Source organism: Alligator mississippiensis, chromosome 9 (genome assembly GCF_030867095.1).
Source record: "Alligator mississippiensis isolate rAllMis1 chromosome 9, rAllMis1, whole genome shotgun sequence".
NCBI classification, from domain to species: Eukaryota; Metazoa; Chordata; order Crocodylia; family Alligatoridae; genus Alligator; species Alligator mississippiensis.
Genome location: NC_081832.1, coordinates 42,173,997 through 42,192,288, shown reverse-complemented (window position 1 = coordinate 42,192,288; position 18,292 = coordinate 42,173,997). Strand labels below are relative to the sequence as shown.

The window sequence follows — 18,292 nt, the reverse complement described above, 5'->3', positions numbered from 1 at the left end:
AGTGTGGGGCACCCTGATCTGTCCACTCCTACTTATAGGAGGGGAAAATCTTTTACCACAAGAATTTGACCCTCAGGAAAATGTCTGGATTTATCTGGCCCGGGAAATATTAAATAGAACAGACCTCTGCTTGGCAGGAGGGATCAATGCTCATCTGGTTTTTACCTCATGCTTAATTGCAGTACCTACCCCTTTGAAAATTTTACAGAATTATACTATGCTGAAAGATGTAGAGAAGAAAAATACATATCAGGATATATATAAGTGGGGGACTATTGTAAAAGAGAAAAGCAGAGACATGTTTTCTGTACGGGTTCAGGCAACAGCTAATGCTTCTGAATGTTTCTTAATAGTGAATTGTACCAATAATTGCTTTGAATTGAACCAAGGTAGAAAAATCTTCTGTAATAAGACCAGTCAAATATCCTATGTATATACACATACCATCCTTCCTCGAGGATGGTTTCTGGCCTGCGGGAGAATGATATATTCATACCTTCCAGCAAATGCTACTGGGGGACCATGCACCATTGCCTGGGTAACTGCAGCTCTTCCAAGGAAGTCTGACCTAATGCACACTGAACAAACCCCTCTTGGTGGGAGGTTTAAACGAGCATACACTACTCTCACTGCTGATTGTGACGAGAATGATTCCCCTGGACTATTATCTAAGGCAGAATACATAGCATTAGCTGCATCTATGGTGGGGGTTCCGGGTCTTGCTGTAAGTAATAGCGGAAATCTTAATGCAGTAGCCTGTGTTTTAGCAAAAGGACTAAATGCTACATCTCGAGCGCTCTCAGCCTTGAATGCTGAACAAAAACAACTAAGGGACGCTGTCTTAGAGAATAGAGCCGCTATTGATTATCTCTTGTTACGACACAATCTGGGGTGTGAAACCTTAAAAGGAATGTGCTGCTTCAACCTCACTGATAATTCTGTGCTAATTGAAGACAAAATTGGTGCCTTACAATGATTTACACAGACATTGAAAGAAACATCTAGCTTAGACTTTTCCTGGTTAACTTCCTGGCTTCCCAATTTTGGATGGTTGAAGCAGTTGTTTTGTATGGTTATTCTATTTTGTTTTATAGGGATTATGGTCTGTTTCTGTATCCACTGTATACCGGTTTGTATCGCATCTATCTTCAGGCCTAAGGTAAATCAAATGATTTTGCAAACAAAGAAAGCTGAGAATACTAGATTTGTGTTAAGTCAAATTGAATGGAGCAATCATAATTAATAATAATTATAAATGCTCCAGATGAGGGAAATGTAAGGTTTGACCTAGAAACTACTATGCAAAGCCTAAGCAAAAGTAAATGTTATGTGTCGAATGCCCATCTGCAATGATAAGGAGCAGACAGTCTTAGATAGAGAAAGCTTGAAAACAAAAAACAGAATCAGAGGTACTGGAACAAACAGCTCATTATAATACTAAAAATCACACCCCGAGGCGGGGAAGATATATGCTAATGGAACATATATGTACGTTAATGAGATACATAGCTAAAACACAGGTATAGAGACATGCTCAGTAAAGAACTCCTTGCGTCACTCCTTTATAACCAATTAGCAAACAAGGATGCTTATGAAGATTCAACCTCTTGTATATAAGGGGCTCAGTATTGAATATGTGTGTGCTTGTCTTGTGAAATTATTCCGCTTGCACCTTTTATTGCTAGCAATAAATCTTTTTTATACTTTCACCCCTGGTATCTTTATTGGCCTTTGCATACCGGGCACGAACCCAGACTTGAGCTGGGGCCTAACATAATGACTACATGACTTTTGACTATCAGTATTTTTACTATTTTTAACTTTATAATCTAGGAAATTTGTGCACGTTCCAATCACTATATTTGTTTTTCTTTGATTTTAAACTGAATATTAGTGCTAGCTACCTTGTATATTACTAAAGTTTCTAATTTTTTTTGATTGGAGAAAAATATGTGTTGTGTTATATGTAATGATTTTCCAAACCATCTGCACCCCCGCCTTTAAAAATCCCAGTCTGTACCTGCATGTAAATATGAGCCCTCGTGTGAACCCCAAGTCAGGAAATCTTCATTCATTTTGAAAAGACTGTTCAACAATGGAAATTACTGTTGGAATAAGTATGTACAGAAAGGAACAGCAGTTATGGAAGAAAGAGGAACTAGAGCAGAATCCATTTTCACTTTATAAGCCCAGATGTTATTTTTCCAGATGCATAGTTGCCAGTTTTGGCTCTTAGATACACAGTCCTGAGTTCAGTCAGAACTCAAAACTATTTTCCGTGCACAAAAGAACTAGGAACTGCCATTTACTGGGTCCATCCTGCTCAATATCCTGTCACATACAGTGACAGAGTGGATGCTGAAAGAGAGAGTGAACTGGGTATGACCAGGGAGACAAGGTTCTTTGGGCAAATCTTTTATTAGACCAACACCCCTGGGTATGACCAGGTTATTTTTCCCACTGTTCCTCTCACTTGCAGCCTCCAGCATTTAAGGTCTAGGAAGTTCCGATTCAGAGACTGCAGCCTGTACTGCTAGCTCCCATTGCACGCGCCCAGTAGCCACGTGGATGCTTAGGCGGTGACACTGCACACTGATCCTGCTCCAGGTGGAAAGGGCTACAAAACGTCCATATCAGGCTAGAAGACTGACATTTGGGCATGGGGAGGAAACAGGACGGTGCCCTGATTGTCTCTAGTTTTTGCACTTGCTCGAGTCTCACGTGTAGCAGACTCAGAGCCTAGACAGGGCTCCGCTTCGTCCATCCCAAACCGGCGCCGAGTTCCGCTGAATTCCCGTGTAAGTGAAGCGTGTCAGCGCGCTGACTCCAGGTGCTGCTGTTGCCCTGTTACGTAAGCAGTCGGGTTCCCCTCCCTCGCAACGCAAGCAGAAGGGTGTCATTGGAGAGCGCGATGGCCGGGCATGGCAGGCGGAAAGGTGACGCGCGCCCGGATTTAAACCCGGGCAGGTCGCAGGCGCTCGGACGCTCCGTTTAAAAGTTGTATTCAAGAGGAGAGTGGACGAGCAGCAGAGGCAGAGGCACGCAGGGTCCCCGCCCTGAGAGGCGGAGGAGAGCTCGGCTGCCGGACCCGGGGCTGTCGGCTTGCAGCGCGGGGTCCGTCCCGCCGTCCGCAGCCACGTCTCGGGGCGCGGAGAGACGTCACTGCCCTGGAGGATCCGGAGCCCGGCGCCTTTTGCAGGACCGTTGCCCAGGGCTTGAGGCTGGGTGTGGGAAGGGCGCCGGCGCGGAGAGCGTCGGGAAAAGGGAGGAAAAGAGCGGGCCTGCGGTCACGGAGGAGCCGCGGACCAGCGGGGACCTGCGTAGGAGCCTGGCCTGCCGGCTCCCGGCCTGCGGCAGCCCACCCCGCGGAAAAGCGGATTCCCCGCTTGCGTGGAGCCGGCGGGGCGTGGGGCGAGAGCAGGGCGCCGGGGGCTGCGCGCTTCTCACCCTGACGTTGATGTCGGTCCCTTGGTCTCCTGCGGCCTGAGTTGAAAGTCACCCTTAGAAGTCGAGCCGGGTGAGGAGCGGGGCAGGCTCCGGCGCTGGTGCAGGGGAGTTTAGAGTCGCGCGTCCCAGGTGAACTCCAAGCGAGAAGCAGCCGGGCCCCGAAAGGTGCACCCTGCCCTATCCCCCTCCTGCGGCAGCGTCGCTACTCTGGATCCCAGCGACAGGGCCTCCGAGTTCGGTCGCAGCTTGGCGAAGAGGGAGCTTTCCAAATTAAAGGGTCCTCGGAGCTCTTCTCTAGTGAGATTCCGGGTACTCGTCGATCACTCCCTGCTGTCAATCCAGCCGATTCTGACGGCCCGCAGTGCTTTTGGGGGAACTCCTGGCTGCGGAGGAGGTGTAGACCGCACCCTACTCACCCACTACTCTGTGGCCTCCTTTGCTGATTCACACTTGTCGTTGCTTCTCTTGACGACACTCTTAAGAAGAGGAATTCACCAGCCCTTTTACTGAGTTTGTGGGCTCATATTTGCCGCAGAACGCTGCAACACACGTACTCTAGGCCGCCCAGTGCCTCGCACTTTTGTGCGCACTCCAGGTCACTTGGGTTTTTAAGGCTGGTCACTCTGGAACCAGTTTGTGCAGAAGTCGGTCAACTTATGTCCAGTCCGTTCTGGCAGAGGAGGCCTGCAGTCTGTGTCAGAGTCATCCTCGCGAGGACATAGGAGTTTTCCCAGGTGCCAGGTTTAGCCAGGTTCCCTGCCTTACCGGAAGCCCGAATTCAGGACGCCTCCCACAAGGAAGGAGAGGTTTGGTATGAATACCTGAGATTTGCCTTCTGCTTTCCAATGGGCAGATACTTCTGTTTCTTGATCGGATGATATAAAGTTCAGTTTTGTGTAGATTAGTAGGTTCTTTCCGCACAGGCTATATAAAATATATAAGTATATATATAAAGTAGTACTTTCTCAGGCTTACACCTAATATCCACACATATGATGACAAATACGCAGTCGCTGTACTTAACACCTAAAATAAATTGAAGGGAAGTATGTCTGTATCTTGAAAATATGTTTCCCTTCTTCCCTAATCTTGGTATGTGTTAACGACCCTGGTGAGAAGAAATAAGAAGCTGGCTCCAGATCTCTCTCTTCATTTGGATTTACATCATTCCAGCACAAACGTTCAATCCTCAATGAATGACACATTCAGAAACCCGTACTTTCTCTTACCATTCAGCGGATTGGGGAGGAAAATCAGGAAGAAACGCTGCGGGATGTGTTAATTCAATTATGCATCTGAGATTTACACCCAGATGTCTGGCAGCGGCGGCACGCTGCCTACAAAATATACGCAGACCCCTGATGTTGGACGGAAACCCAGATACAATATTGGCGAAGAATGTGTACAAGTTTGTCTTCCTCTTCTGCAGAGCCCATCAGGCCGTGCTTTTAGAAGCTGGCAAGTAATGAATGTGTCATGGTGCAGGCTGGCTATGCTGTGCTTAGTCCTAGGACTAAGGCACAAACTAGATCGGCTACGGCATCTTGGCCACGAGCAGCTAGCTATTCGGTTGTGATGTCGATGTTCTTGGAGGACATTAACACGTGCTTTTAAAAGCGAAAACACAGCCCGTTTGAACAGGCATCGCAATCAGATCGCAATCAGAGCAGTTTCTTCAGTGCCAATTACCTTCGAGGAAACTGTCATTTCGGTAAGGCGGGGCTAACAGTCTTTCTAGGAACCCACAGGCCGGATACTGAGGTGATTTTTACATGTTTGAACGGTTTGCTGTTGATATTTTCAGAATATTTTCGGCAGAGGGGCAGTGTCCGAGCCTGTGTCCGAGCAGTATGAAAGGTGCGGGATGGTGGTGCCGTTTGTTTGTTTGACTCCCGATGTCTCTGTTGTCCTCAGGCGGGACTCGGCCAAGCTCCGCAGCAGCGTTTCTGTTCGCTGCACAGTCGGCGCCGGCCGCGGGACTGAGCTGGCGGAAACGGAAACGTGCAACTGCTTTCAGAAAAGGATCCCCTCCCTGCCTATGCAAGAGATTCCTTCATTCAAGTATTTGCAGTAAAGCGGTGTCGAGGAGCAGCAGAGGCACGCAGGATCCCCGCCCGGCCGCGCGCCGCCGGCCCCGCTAGCAGACTCGTCGCTCAGCGCTGGAGGATCCGGAGCCTTTGCGGGAGCCTTGCCCAGGGCTTGGGGCTGGGTGTGGGCAGGGCGCCGGCGCAGAGGGCATCGGGACGAGAAAGGAAAGGAGTGGGCCTCCTCAAGCCCCCGCTTCTCCCCGCCCCTCCGCTGGCCCACATACCCCTCCGTCGGCATCGCTGCACCGGGTCCCAGGGCCAGGGCCTCGGGTGGCGTTCGCCTCCCCCCGCCCGACCGAGCCTGAGTGAGCGCCGGGGCTGAGGGGACAGCGGCGGCCCCGGGCACTTTTGTCAGAACCATTTTGCACAAAGGTCGGAAGTGGCTCGCAGGGCCGCGGGGGCGGGGCGGGGCGGGGCGCGGGAAAGCCAGGGGGATTCCGGAGCAGGAAGGTAGCGGGCCGGACTGAAGGCCACTGATTCCCGTCGTGGCACCAGCCACGGGTTCCCAGAGCAGGCAGGGCATTCTCATCCCAGCTCGAAAGCGGCCGTTTGTCTAGGCCCCCCCGTTCCCGCCCCCGGAGTGGCGCGGAGGCGCCCCCGGCCCCCGGAGAGGACTTACAGGTTGGTGCCTTGGAGCAGCTGCAGCCCTGGAGTTTCCAAGCCAAGCGCGAAGCGGCGCGGCCGAGGTTCACCGTTTGCCAACAGGAACCACCGCGTCGCTGGGCTTTTAAGGCCCTGAGCTCGGGGCTTAAGGTTTTCCGGCGGCGATCTGGGCTCCAGCGGGGTCTCCTTCCAGCTGCTGCGGGCGATGCACGGCGGATGGTCCGTGGGGGTGCTCATGGTCTAGGCCGACGCTGCTGTCACTGAGCTCGTGGCTGCGGTGAAAGGTCCCTTGATCTTTCCGTCACTGTCCCCATCCCACGGGGCCTTGGGGAGACGGCGTGGAGGACCCAGCCAGATGGGCTCAAAGACATCTGAGGGGCCAAGTCTCCTCAGGCTTCTCTGCACTTCTGCATCTCCGTGGCTGGAGGGGCAGCGACATGGGCAACAGATGAACTGAGTTTGTGACCCCACAAGTGGGGCAGGGATGAAAGGAAGGGGTTTCGTGGTCTGAGAGACCAGCCTTTCTGTGTGTGCGGTGCGCCGTGCCGATACCGTAATGGGTCTGGTGGCAGGGGGCCTTTGTACGGGTGTACAGGCTGCGTGGGTGTAGTTTTTGTAATGGGTTATGGTTTTTCTTTGCGGAGTGATACTGAGAGTGTAGATCTATCTATCTATCTATCTATCTATCTATCTATCTATCTATCAACCTTTACAGTTATATATATTTATCGTCCAAGTATCACTACACAAAGAAAAACCATAACCCTCCAAAAATTCTGCATCTCTAACAGGGCAGTCTGGTGCCCTGCCTTTGTTTAGAGTTATCCTAACTGGGCATCTTTTCTGTTGAGCTCCCTCCTTGCTTGAGAATCAATCAGCTGATAATTAGGAAGTTGTTAGGGCCTTTTCTCCTGTGAGAAAGCCTTGTTTTGTGTCCAGGCATCCTTCTACCTCGGCGTTGGCTGCCTGGTCCCAGCTCGGCTGCTGTTTTGAATGCAAGTGAAGGTCTAGGAGAGGCTGTGACTGGGGTGTTCTGCCTCCCGCCCCCGGGCCTGCACTGTGTTCGGCCTCTCCCTTCCTTTGGACGCCTATTCCTGTGTCAGGATTCCCTGGAGGTTTCTCTGAGCACTGGGTCTCCCCGGGATCTAACAGGATCGGAAAGGAACTTCCGAAGTCGAAAGTGCCTCTGGCGCCTTCTTCTGGGATTTTGTCTGCCCCTTCATCATGAATGCGTTGCTGTCCTATTCAAATGTGGTTGCCAAGTGGGCGCGTCTCTCCTTCCCATTGAACATAATGTTTTACCGATGTGATCTGTTTTTCCCCCTTTCTCCAGTTGTACCGGTGACATGTTCGGCTCCTACGACACAACCATCTCTTTATCTTTTCTTGCCTCCTACTGCAGCAGGCTGTGCTTCATTCCTGTGTCGATGACCCCTGGGAATAAGATCCTTTGCAGAATTTAGTTGGTTTTCGTATGAGTCGTTTACCATATTATGTACACATAACTTTCAGGTCAAGAATCTTAGTAAAGCCTCGAGGTCTAGGGCTGAGTACATTTAGTGAACCTTCCTTAGGTTCACAGAGTCTGATGCAGAGATCTTTGAAGACAACGGAAGGATCCTTTTCTAGTCCAGTAAACTATAGCTAGGGCTCAATGATAGCACGGAGGATTTGCTCTGATTAAGAAGGCATAACGGAATACTTGGCTTCTTCTTTTCAATACGATCTCATTTGAAGGCCTCAAAGTCTGAGATTTTCTCTACCTCTCTGATTAAATTCAGTGCCTCAATTTGCTTATTATGGGACAAAATGTTTCTACTTTTTCTAACTAATATACTTGACAGAAATATGCTTTTTGACTGATAATATAGATTATGAAAGGTTCTTAGGAAAAATGCCACATTTCTTGGCCTTTTTTACTGTCCATGACAACCATAGTCTCCGAAATATAAAATCATCAATAACAACAATAATGGAGCTTGTCGTGCGAGTTTCTAGGGTTCTTTTAGGGTATTTAATACAAATCATGTCACCTGAACTCGAGCTTTTGTAGCCTTCAAATACTCACTCTCCAATTCAAACAAAGATCACACAGGGAAATATTTGAAAGAACAAAATAACATTTAAGCAGAGGTGGAGAGTGAGCAGAAAAAATGTAATTTACAAGTTGATCCACATGATGTCGCTCATCACAAAGAAAAAGATACGTGAGGATTTAAAAACAGAGATCTTCGTCATGTGACTGCAAACGCAGGCAGTCAAGTAGTCCAGAGAAGCCAGCATTCGTGACACTGGAATAAACGTACCAGTTCTTATATACTAGGAAGCTTTTCATTAAACATATTTGTGCAAATCTGCGGCACATAGGAGAAGATACCAGAGTTTGCCATGTCCACCTCCAGATTAGGAGGACCGGCGGGGAGGCAGCTGCTGCGTCTGGTGCTGCTGCAGGCGGCCTGGGCGGCGGGGAGCGGCCCGCTGCAGTACTCGGTGCCGGAGGAGGCCAAGGCCGGCACGCTGGTGGGCCGCCTGGCCCAGGACCTGGGGCTGGAGGCCGGGGAGCTGGCGGCGCGGAGGCTGCGGCTGGTGTGGAAGGGCGGGCGCGACTCGCTGGAGGTGAAGGCGGAGAGCGGGGCGCTGGTGGTGCAGTCGCGGCTGGACCGGGAGGAGCTGTGCGGCCAGAGCGCGCGCTGCGCCCTGCACCTGGAGGTGCTGGTGGACAAGCCGCTGCGGGTGTTTCACGTGGAGGTGGAGATTCAGGACATCAACGACAACGCGCCCGTGTTCTCAGTCAAGGAGCAAATGTTATCTATTGCCGAATCGAGACTGCCGGGCTCGCGCTTCCCACTAGAGGTCGCGTCTGATGCGGATATCGGCATTAACGCCCTGCTCAGCTACAAACTCAGCCCCAGTGAATATTTCTCTCTGGATGTACAGAATAAAAATGAGAAACGTCAGTCCGCAGAACTTGTGCTAAGTAAGTCTCTCGACCGCGAGGAGACCCCCGTGCACCACTTGCTCCTGACGGCGACTGATGGGGGCAAACCGGAGCTGACGGGCACTGTTCAGCTGGTGATCACGGTGCTGGACGTGAACGACAACGCGCCCGTGTTCAGCCAGGCGGTTTATGAAGTGAGTTTGCCGGAGGACGCAGCTAACGGGACCTTAGTCATAAATCTGAACGCCACAGACTTGGACGAAGGGATTAATGCAGAGGTGCGTTATTCGTTTAGCAGCCTGGTCGGATCCAGGGTAAAAGAAAAATTCAGCATAGATTCGCGCAGCGGAGAGATCAAAGTGAAAGGAGCATTGGATTTCGAGGACATGAATCTGTATGAAATTCACGTCCAGGCCGCGGATCAGGGTCAAGCTCCCCTGTCCGGACACTGCCGCGTTGTGGTGGCGCTTGTGGACGTGAACGACAACGCGCCGGAGCTGTGGGTGACGCCGCTGTCGGTGCCGGTGGCGGAGGACGCGGCGCCGGGCACGGTGGTGGCGCTGATCCGCGCGCGGGACCGGGACTCGGGCGCCAACGGGGCCGTGACGCTGTGGCTGCGGCCCGAGGCGCCGTTCCGGCTGGTGTCGAGCTTCCGCGACTCCTACTCGCTGGTGCTGGCCGAGGCGCTGGACCGGGAGCGCGTGGCGGCCTACGAGGTGGAGGTGCGGGCCCGCGACGCGGGGGCGCCGGCGCTGGGGGCCAGCAGCCGCCTGGCCGTGCCGGTGGCGGACGTGAACGACAACGCGCCCGCCTTCGCGCAGGCCGTGTACACGGCGTTCGTGCGGGAGAACAACGCGCCGGGCGCGGCGGTGCTGACGGTGCGGGCGCGGGACGCGGACGCGGGCGAGAACGGCGCCGTGAGCTACTCGGTGGCGGGGGGCGGCGCGCAGGGCAGGCCGGCGTCCAGCCTGGTGGCGGTGGAGGCGGCGAGCGGGCGCGTGCGGGCGCTGCAGCCGCTGGACTACGAGGAGGTGCAGGTGGTGGAGTTCGAGGTGCGGGCGCAGGACGCGGGCTCGCCGGCCTTGTGGGGCCGCGCCACGGTGCAGCTCTTCGTGCTGGACGCCAACGACAACGCGCCGGCCGTGTGGGCGCCGGCGGCGGGCGCGGCGCCCCTGCTGGTGCCGCAGTCGGCGGGCGCGGGGCAGGTGGTGGCCAAGGTGCGCGCCGTGGACGCGGACTCGGGCTACAACGCGTGGCTGCGCTACGAGCTGCAGGAGCCGCGCGGCGCCGGGCCCTTCCGCGTGGGGCTGTACAGCGGCGAGGTGCGCACGGCGCGGCCCCTGGACGAGGCGGACGGGCCGCGCCACAGCCTGGTGGTGCTGGTGCGCGACCACGGCGAGCCGGCGCTCTGCGCCACGGCCACGCTCAGCGTGTCGCTGGTGGACAGCGCGCAGGCCTCGGCCGCGGCGGCGGCGGCGGCCGGAGCGGCGGCGGCGGCGGCGGCCGGGCCCGACGGGCCGCTGTCGGAGCTGAACGCCTACTTGATCCTGGCCATCTGCGCCGTGTGCGGCCTCTTGGTGCTGGCGCTGGGGCTGGCGGCGGCGCTGCGGTGGCGGCCGCGGGCGGCGGTGCTGTGCGGCCCGGGCCAGGCGGCGCTGGTGTGCGCCAGCGAGGTGGGCAGCTGGTCGTACTCGCAGCGCCACAGCCGCCAGCTGGGAGGCGGCGAGGCGGCGGGCAAGGCCGACCTCATGGTGTTCAGCCCCGGCTGCCCGCCCGCCGCCGCCGCCGGCAGTGCGGACAAGAAGACGGGAGGCGGCGGCGCCGGCCCGGATGGAAGCGCAATGGTGAGATGTCTTTATTCGCCTCTTTCCTTGCACGGCTCCCAGATTGCTTCCCCTCTCCCGGAGCGCGCCTCAGGCGGAGCGGCTTCTCCCGCGTTTCGCTCCATGGTTGCATTGATCATTTGCTTGAGATTTCCGTTGTATGTTTGCAGATTAATGCTCCAACGCAAAACCCTACAGAGTAAAATTTACCATGTGGCCTTTCCTTAGAAGATCTTTTGACCCCCGTTGTCCTTAAATGTTTCTTGGAAGGAAGGCGTTCCAATTTTCAGCCTGGATCACAGGCCCCATTCTTCTTGAGTTGTATTTATTAATTGATTGATTGATTTTTGCTGGCGTGAGCGGCCACGTGGTGTTTCTTAGAGTGAGATGATCACTCTTTGTACCTGGAGCAGAGTAATAATTATTCTTGTGGATTCATTTTCTCTGATAGAGGACCCATAATATACGCTTCGAAGAAAGTTACTTTCATTGATGTAATGGGTTATTGGAACTTATAGTTTTACAAAAAAAAATTCAATCTTAATTCCTTATTATTAGACGTCATTTGTTCTGAACCAGTTACCTGTATTTTATTTTCTCTAGTGCCATGGTTTCAATGCAAATAATCAGATACATGCAGAATCATAGAGTCATACAAAGTCAGGATTGGAAGGGACCTCCAGAGGACATCTATTCCAATCCCCTTGCTCAAAGCAGGACTAGCCCCAAGTAGATCATCCCAGTCAAAGTGTTGTCAAAGTGTTGATTTTGAAAACCCCAAAGGATGGAGCTTCCACCACCTGTCTGGGTAACCTCTTCTGGCGTTTAACTACCCACTTAGTGAGAAAACTCCTCCAAATTTCTAACCTAAACATCTCTTCCTGCGACTTGAGACCATTTCTCCTTGTTCTGTCATTTGCCAGCACTGAGAACAGTCTAGCTCCACTCTCTTTTGAACCCCCCTCAGGTAGTTGAAGGCTGCTGTTAAGTTTGCTCTCAGTCTCCTGTTTTCTAGACTAAATAAACCCAGTTCTCCTAGTCTTTCCTCATAAGTCATGTCCCCTAGTCCCTCACCATTTTTGTTGCCCTCTGCTGGACTCTCCAATTAGTCCACATCCTTTTTGTAGTGAGGGTCTCAACACTGAACGCAGTACTCCAGATGTGGCCTCACCGGTGCTCAATAGAGGGAAATAATTTCTTCCCTTGACCTACTGGCAACACACCTACCAATGCAGCCCAGTATGCTATTAGCATGTTGTGGGCTACCATATCAAAAGCCTTGCTAAAATCAAGATACACCACATCCACCAGTCTTCCTGCAACCACAGAGCCAGTCACCTCATCATATTAAGGCAATCAGGTTGGTTGGCATGACTTGCCTTTGGCTTTTGTATTATTGCTGAATATCATTTCACTATCCTTTTGAATTTTACGTCCTCTCTTCAGCTTTTACAATGCCAGTGCAGCCATTATGTGAAAGGGCTGACTAGTATTATCTTTTCAAAGAGTGTGAGTCTATGTCTCTTTTTCAGAAGGAAACGGGAAACATTATTTTCCCATTATTTTTGTGACATATAAAGATTGATGGAAATCAAGACTGCAGGCAGACAGAGGTATAGTTACACCATTGGAATAGGGGAAGAGGTAGCATGTGTCAGGTGATCCAGTGTCCTCTTCCATCCCTCCTTCTCACCCTAAATTAAGTTGGAGCCATTTATTGTGGTCTAGCTTCCATTACCAGTGGATAAGAAACCAATGGCAGAGTTATTGCAGATTCAGCTGCACGATAATGACTCTCCCCATGGTTTAAACTGTCTACTGTGCCCACACATTTTAGGTAGTACCATTTCTGGAAGAAAGTATTAGAGATTTGTATGAGAATAGGTGTCAGTATTAGAAAATATTGCAGTTCTCTGCACCATGTCATCTAATACATCTATTTTATTCCTGGTTATTGCTGAATTTTGGAAGATTTTAATACTAAAGCAGAACTTATTTCTTAATTATCCTACACTGTTACCTGTAATTTGTTTGTTGAGGTATTTAATCTGAACATATGAAGACTGTAAATAGAATGTCATAATCTTATAGGATCCAATATATAATGCTTCAGTGTTTGCCTTTTTTGTTGTCTCGGTCATTTAAAGAATAAATAATTGGTAACTTTGTTTCTAAAGATGTATTTCAATTTAAGCTAAATTTAACTCCGAAGTGCAGGTATCTTCTGAGACAGCTGTATATTTCCCCAGAAGGAGTCAAAGAGGATCCTGGATTTATTGTTCCCCTGCCATTTCTCTTCTGGAAAGTACTTTATATATTGTGTTATTATAGAAAGCAGAAATTGTTTACCCCAGAAACTTAAAGGTAAATCTTAATATTTTTATATGTTGAGCTAAGGTAGGCTACTCAACCCAGTCAAATGCTCTTTCTATTTACAATGAGCAAAAAGTATTTCCTGAGATTTTGCCTTCAAAATACTAAGATAAATGTATTCTAAGGTTATATGTTGGGGTTGATATGTAATTCTTCATTTACTTACTTATTACCTGTTAACATGTGTCAGTCATTATGCTGATATCAGTATATTCACCTTGCGGTATTCAGCCCCAGCTGACCGCCTGCTGTCGGGAGTGCAAAAAAGAAGATGGAAGGTGGTGCTGGCCCAGATGGAAGTGCAATGGTGAAATGTTTTATTTACCTCTTTCCTTGCACAGAGATTGACTGCACGTTATGCAGAGCAGCTTCTCCCTTGTTTAGCTCTATTATTTCCTTCTCTTGCTTAGCCCAGGTGCCATGGCAATGCTGCAGCCCTTTTCTTGGCATCTTTGCCTACTAAGCCTGGGAAAGTTAACCCAGGATTTTCTATCTGTTCCCCCTCTTGCTCTTTGAAGTCCAGGTGTCTTGCTCAATACTGTCTCTTTGGGCAGGTTGCACTGGTTTTCATATCGGATTAGAGCAGGTTATTGGGGCACATCTGTGAATAGCTAATTTCCCCCAAGGCTTCTGCTCTGAATTCCCCTGTTGAGTTACCAGTCTCAGGCCTTGATCTTTTCAGACTGGCAAGTTCCACAGGAGCTGTTAATTGCCAAAGCCTGGCTTATGTTTGACTTTTAAAAAATCTGCTCTGGTTCAGTCATTATAAAAAGATGTTTTGTTCAATCACATGATTTTCTTTTGTATTAAAAAACATTCTGGCAACCGCTTTATTGAGAAGTTCCCATTTTGCTTCAGAAGTCCGCCACTCCCTAGAATGTGTCAGGACAGGACATGTGTCAAGATGGGCCTCATGATGTGTGTTGGGAGGACAACTGACATGCAGTTGGTTGGGTGAAAAGGCAGAGCTTATGCTCAGTAGAGGCTTCTCATCCACTAAACCCTCCATGGATTCCACCTGTCCTGAGTGTGCCCCCACTCCCTTGATCAGAGTTACCACTCATTGGGATTTCCTTGCTATGGTTTCTCCCAGTAGCCGATCACCATTTGGAGAGTGGGGCATGGGTTTTCGGAGGAAGCTATTCTTTGTGGGTACCATGGTAGAGGCTGTGGCATGCACTGTAGGGGGTCCTACTATTCAGAGCCACCTGCTTCTCTGTGACAGGCCCATCACCTTGCTATGGAAGTCTCCCTTGGGGAGCCTACAGCTGGCTGTTCTGCTTCCTGGAGAACACCCACAAACTTGGGGTAACGCTGCCACCACCTGGGCACTGGTCTATGGCAGGGCTCTGTGCAGCCTGGGGTATACAGAGCCTGTGAAACCTGGGTGTGCTTTGCTCACAGTAATATTTCTGGGTGCTTCTTTCAGCCTAAAGCATCCCAAATTAGCGTCAGGCAGAACTGAGGGAAAATAAAAAGACAAATTTTGCTGGCCAAGCAGGGGTGGAAGGCCACACTTCTCTCTCCTGAGTAAAACAGCAAGGCATGCTGTAACCAGACACCTTTATTGATTGGGAGTTGAGTGGGGAGATGTAGAACAAAAAAGTCAGAATATAATTTGAGCAAACAAAATCAACATGAGTCTTTACAGAAATTGGGTTACGGTGACCCTTTTAAGACATGACTGGACTACATATCATTCCTAATTCCTGGCCAGTTTCCAGAAAATCACCAGGCAGCAGCCTGGGGCTCCTGCTTGTATCTTTCAAAATTGCCCAGCAGAAGGAAGAGAGAGGTCCTGCCCTGCCCCTCTGAGTTTTATCCAGCCAGATCACCTGATTAACCAGCCTGAACCAATCAGAAAGTAAGGAGAGAGAGGGATCACCTGGGCTGACCAAGTGAAGGGCAGAGAGATGGGGAGGGGAGCTCTTTACACCTCCTACCCCTTTTCTTTAAATCCTGTACTTGTTGGAAGGAAGAAAGAGCTCCTCCCTACCCTCTAGGAATTTTATCTGGCCAGGTCACCTGATTGACCAACCTGAAACAAGGAGAAGACAAGGAGAGAGAGGGGTCACCGAGTGAAGGGCAGAAAGAGCGGGAGGGGACTTCTTCACAGAGGCACCTGTGTTTGATTTGCACAGCACTCATCACTGTAGGAGCTAAGGCCAAGGGCAGTCTGTTTAAAACTTATAAAGTTTTGTAAAAAGTTAACTCCTTGCAACTTGGATTATCCTTTTCCTAAATACTGACTATTTCTGAGACCCATGAATAGAGAACCTGGAATAGAGGAATGTTCTAACTCTCTCTAAAATCCAGATCTGTGTTTGCTAGTCAGAGGAATGCTTTAAAATTCCCATGTTTTACAAAAAACTCCTTAGCCTAGGATATTGTTTACACTATTGTTTAACCTCCTAAGGGTCACTGGAGATGCAAAAGATGGGTTTGCTAGGTATTTGATGCTAGATCCTTATATTTGTCTGACTCTTTTACATTTTTTCAGCCTCCTGATTGTGACAATTATTATACTGCCCTGGAGAGTTTTTTGTACCAGATTGTAGACCTGTTTCATTTTTATCATCCTATAATTTGGGCTTCTTTGTGATCCATCAGAAAATTTTAAGATAAGATTCCCAGATCTTGAAGAGAGAGACTTTTTTTGGTAAAGTAATTTCCTTCCTTTCATCCTGTCTGAGCTTAGCTTACAGTATTCATTCTTGTGCATAGGATCAAGTAGTGCTTTTTTCATCCTTGCCTTATTCCCCCTTGGGAAAAGGAACACCAGCTGTAATAGACTAGAAAGAAGATTTTTTTGGGGTGGCAATTTAATATTTCTGTTTTGTACAAAAGTTGGATCCATATAGCAGGGAACCCAATCTTGTCAAATATTTCTACCCAACCCTATCAAAAGCTTTTTCATGCTTGTAATGGTGGGAGAATTTGAAGATTTCTATTGTTCTGTAAGACTTCTAGAGTTTAGCTTTGTACCAGCTTTCCTTTCTTCAGTTCAAAGTGCTGGGGTTATGTAGCTGGATGGTATATATTTCAATATGCCAAACAGTCTCTTTCTCTCTCTCATAGTTCAATTTATGATGATACAGAAGGTGAAAGAGGGCTATTTTTCCTGTCTCAAGTATAGCGTATTTTCCTGTATATAATGTATTTTCTTGTATATAATGTAAGTATATAGTATTTTCCTGTCTCTCATTTTAGTGCTTTCCATATAGATTTCCAGGACCCATTAATAAAAGAACTTTAATATCATTTTAACTGAATGCCAGGTATGTTGTAAGTCTCCATTTGTATACATTCATCCATATTCTTTAGAGGAGTGGTATTGAACACTATGATTTTAAAATTATTTACTCAGTCTGGATAGGTTTTCTAACAAGTGAAATTTCAGATTCAAGTTCTTAGTATAGAGATCTCTTGCTCTTTTTTTCCTAAGTATTAATTCAGGCAGAGCATGATCTGACAATGTAATCTTTTCTATATGTGTACCAAGTGCTTCTTGGAAGATAGATTAGTGAACACATTCCGCGGGCTGCACCCTGCCTGCCTGCAATGGGGTGGGTCCTCAGCAGCTTGAAGCCCATTGGAGGCAGGTGGGGCACAGCCCGGGGGCTGTGCTGCCCCCACCTCCACTGGGAGGGGTTCCCAGTGGCTTGCAGGTCCATGGAACTTAGCCGGTGGCAGGAGGAGGGCTGCCTGCCTCCCGTCACTGGGCTGAGCTCCACGGGGTTGGTGGAGCTGATCGGAGTGCAGCCTAGTTTCAGGAGACAGGCAGAGCCGGTGTTGCGCTCTGATTGGCTCCGCCAGCCCCAGGGAGTGTAGCCTGGCAGTGGAAGATGGGGAGAGCCAGGACTGTGCTCCCCGACAAGCTGAGCCACACGGGGCTGCACAGAGCCAGTGGGAGCGCAGCCCTGGCTCTCTGCTGCCTCCCACCACCTGGCTGGGCTGCTGCTTCGAAACTTGAAACATTTTGAAACTTTTGAAATGTTTCGAATGGCCTTTTTTCATTTTGAGGCTGTTTTGAAGCCCTCTGTTTTGTTTTGATTTTGCTGTTTTGAGCTCAAAACAAGTCGAAACAGCGGCGAAATGAAACAGCCAGTGAAATTTCACACAGCCCTAATGATTACCAGATTGTCTGCTTCTGGGAGATCACACACTATAGTATCATCATCGTACTGGAGTTTAATGACTGAGGTCAGGGTGGTCTTGGTTTTGGTTTGGGGTTTACTGAAGTTAAACAGCTCCATTTTGTAGTTTAAGTCCAGTCCTGTTGGAAGCTTCTTGGTGGTCAAATGTAATGTTGTGGCAAGGAATATTGAGAAGAGTGTTAGAGCGAAGATGCAGCCTGGCTTAACTCCCATGTTATCCTCAAAGGGATCTGTGATAGATCCATTACTAAGAAGCACCACTCATGTACCATCATGGAGCAGGCAAAGAATGGCGACAAATTTTAGTGGGTATCTGTACTTCACAAGGACCCACCACAACACTTCTCAGCTGACAGAGTGAAAAGCTTTCCTGAGGTTGAAGATTGCCATGCAGAGAGGCTTATGTTATTCCCAGCATTTCTCCTGAAGTTAGTGAGCTGTGAAGATCATTTCAGTTGTGCCTCTTGGGAGGAACTCTTCAGCAACGGAAAGGAGACAGTGCAGGACAGTTCTCAGAATGGTATTTCATGTGGTGGACAGCAAGGAGATCCCTCTGTAGTTTCCACACCTGGACTTACCTTCTTTGTTGAAGATTGTCAGAATCATGGCATCCCTGAGGTCTTGTGGGATTTTCTCATCATTCTAGGTCCTTCAGATGAGGGTTTGAAGCTGTGATGTGAGCTTCCCCCCCATCCAGTTTGAAGATTTCTGCAGGTATTCCATCCCATCTAGATGCCTTGTCATTCTTCATCTGCTTACTGGGTTCCCTCACCTCATCAAGGAAGTGTTGGAGGGAATCCAAGATCATCTCTAACTGTGTTTTGTGGGATGGAGTTGAAAAAACTCTCATCAACAACAGAGTCT

General features: G+C 49.6%; 1 protein-coding gene across 1 annotated transcript; it reads left to right on the top strand.

Moving 5' to 3' along the window:
- The first annotated feature begins 6,485 nt into the window (after positions 1 to 6,485).
- On the top strand, positions 6,486 to 14,100 carry LOC132252473 (protocadherin alpha-8-like). The gene has a single exon (XM_059733385.1). It carries the CDS (start codon positions 8,526 to 8,528, stop codon positions 11,124 to 11,126), a length of 2,601 nt encoding a protein of 866 aa, XP_059589368.1. The 5' UTR covers positions 6,486 to 8,525; the 3' UTR covers positions 11,127 to 14,100.
- Positions 14,101 to 18,292: the final 4,192 nt, after the last annotated feature.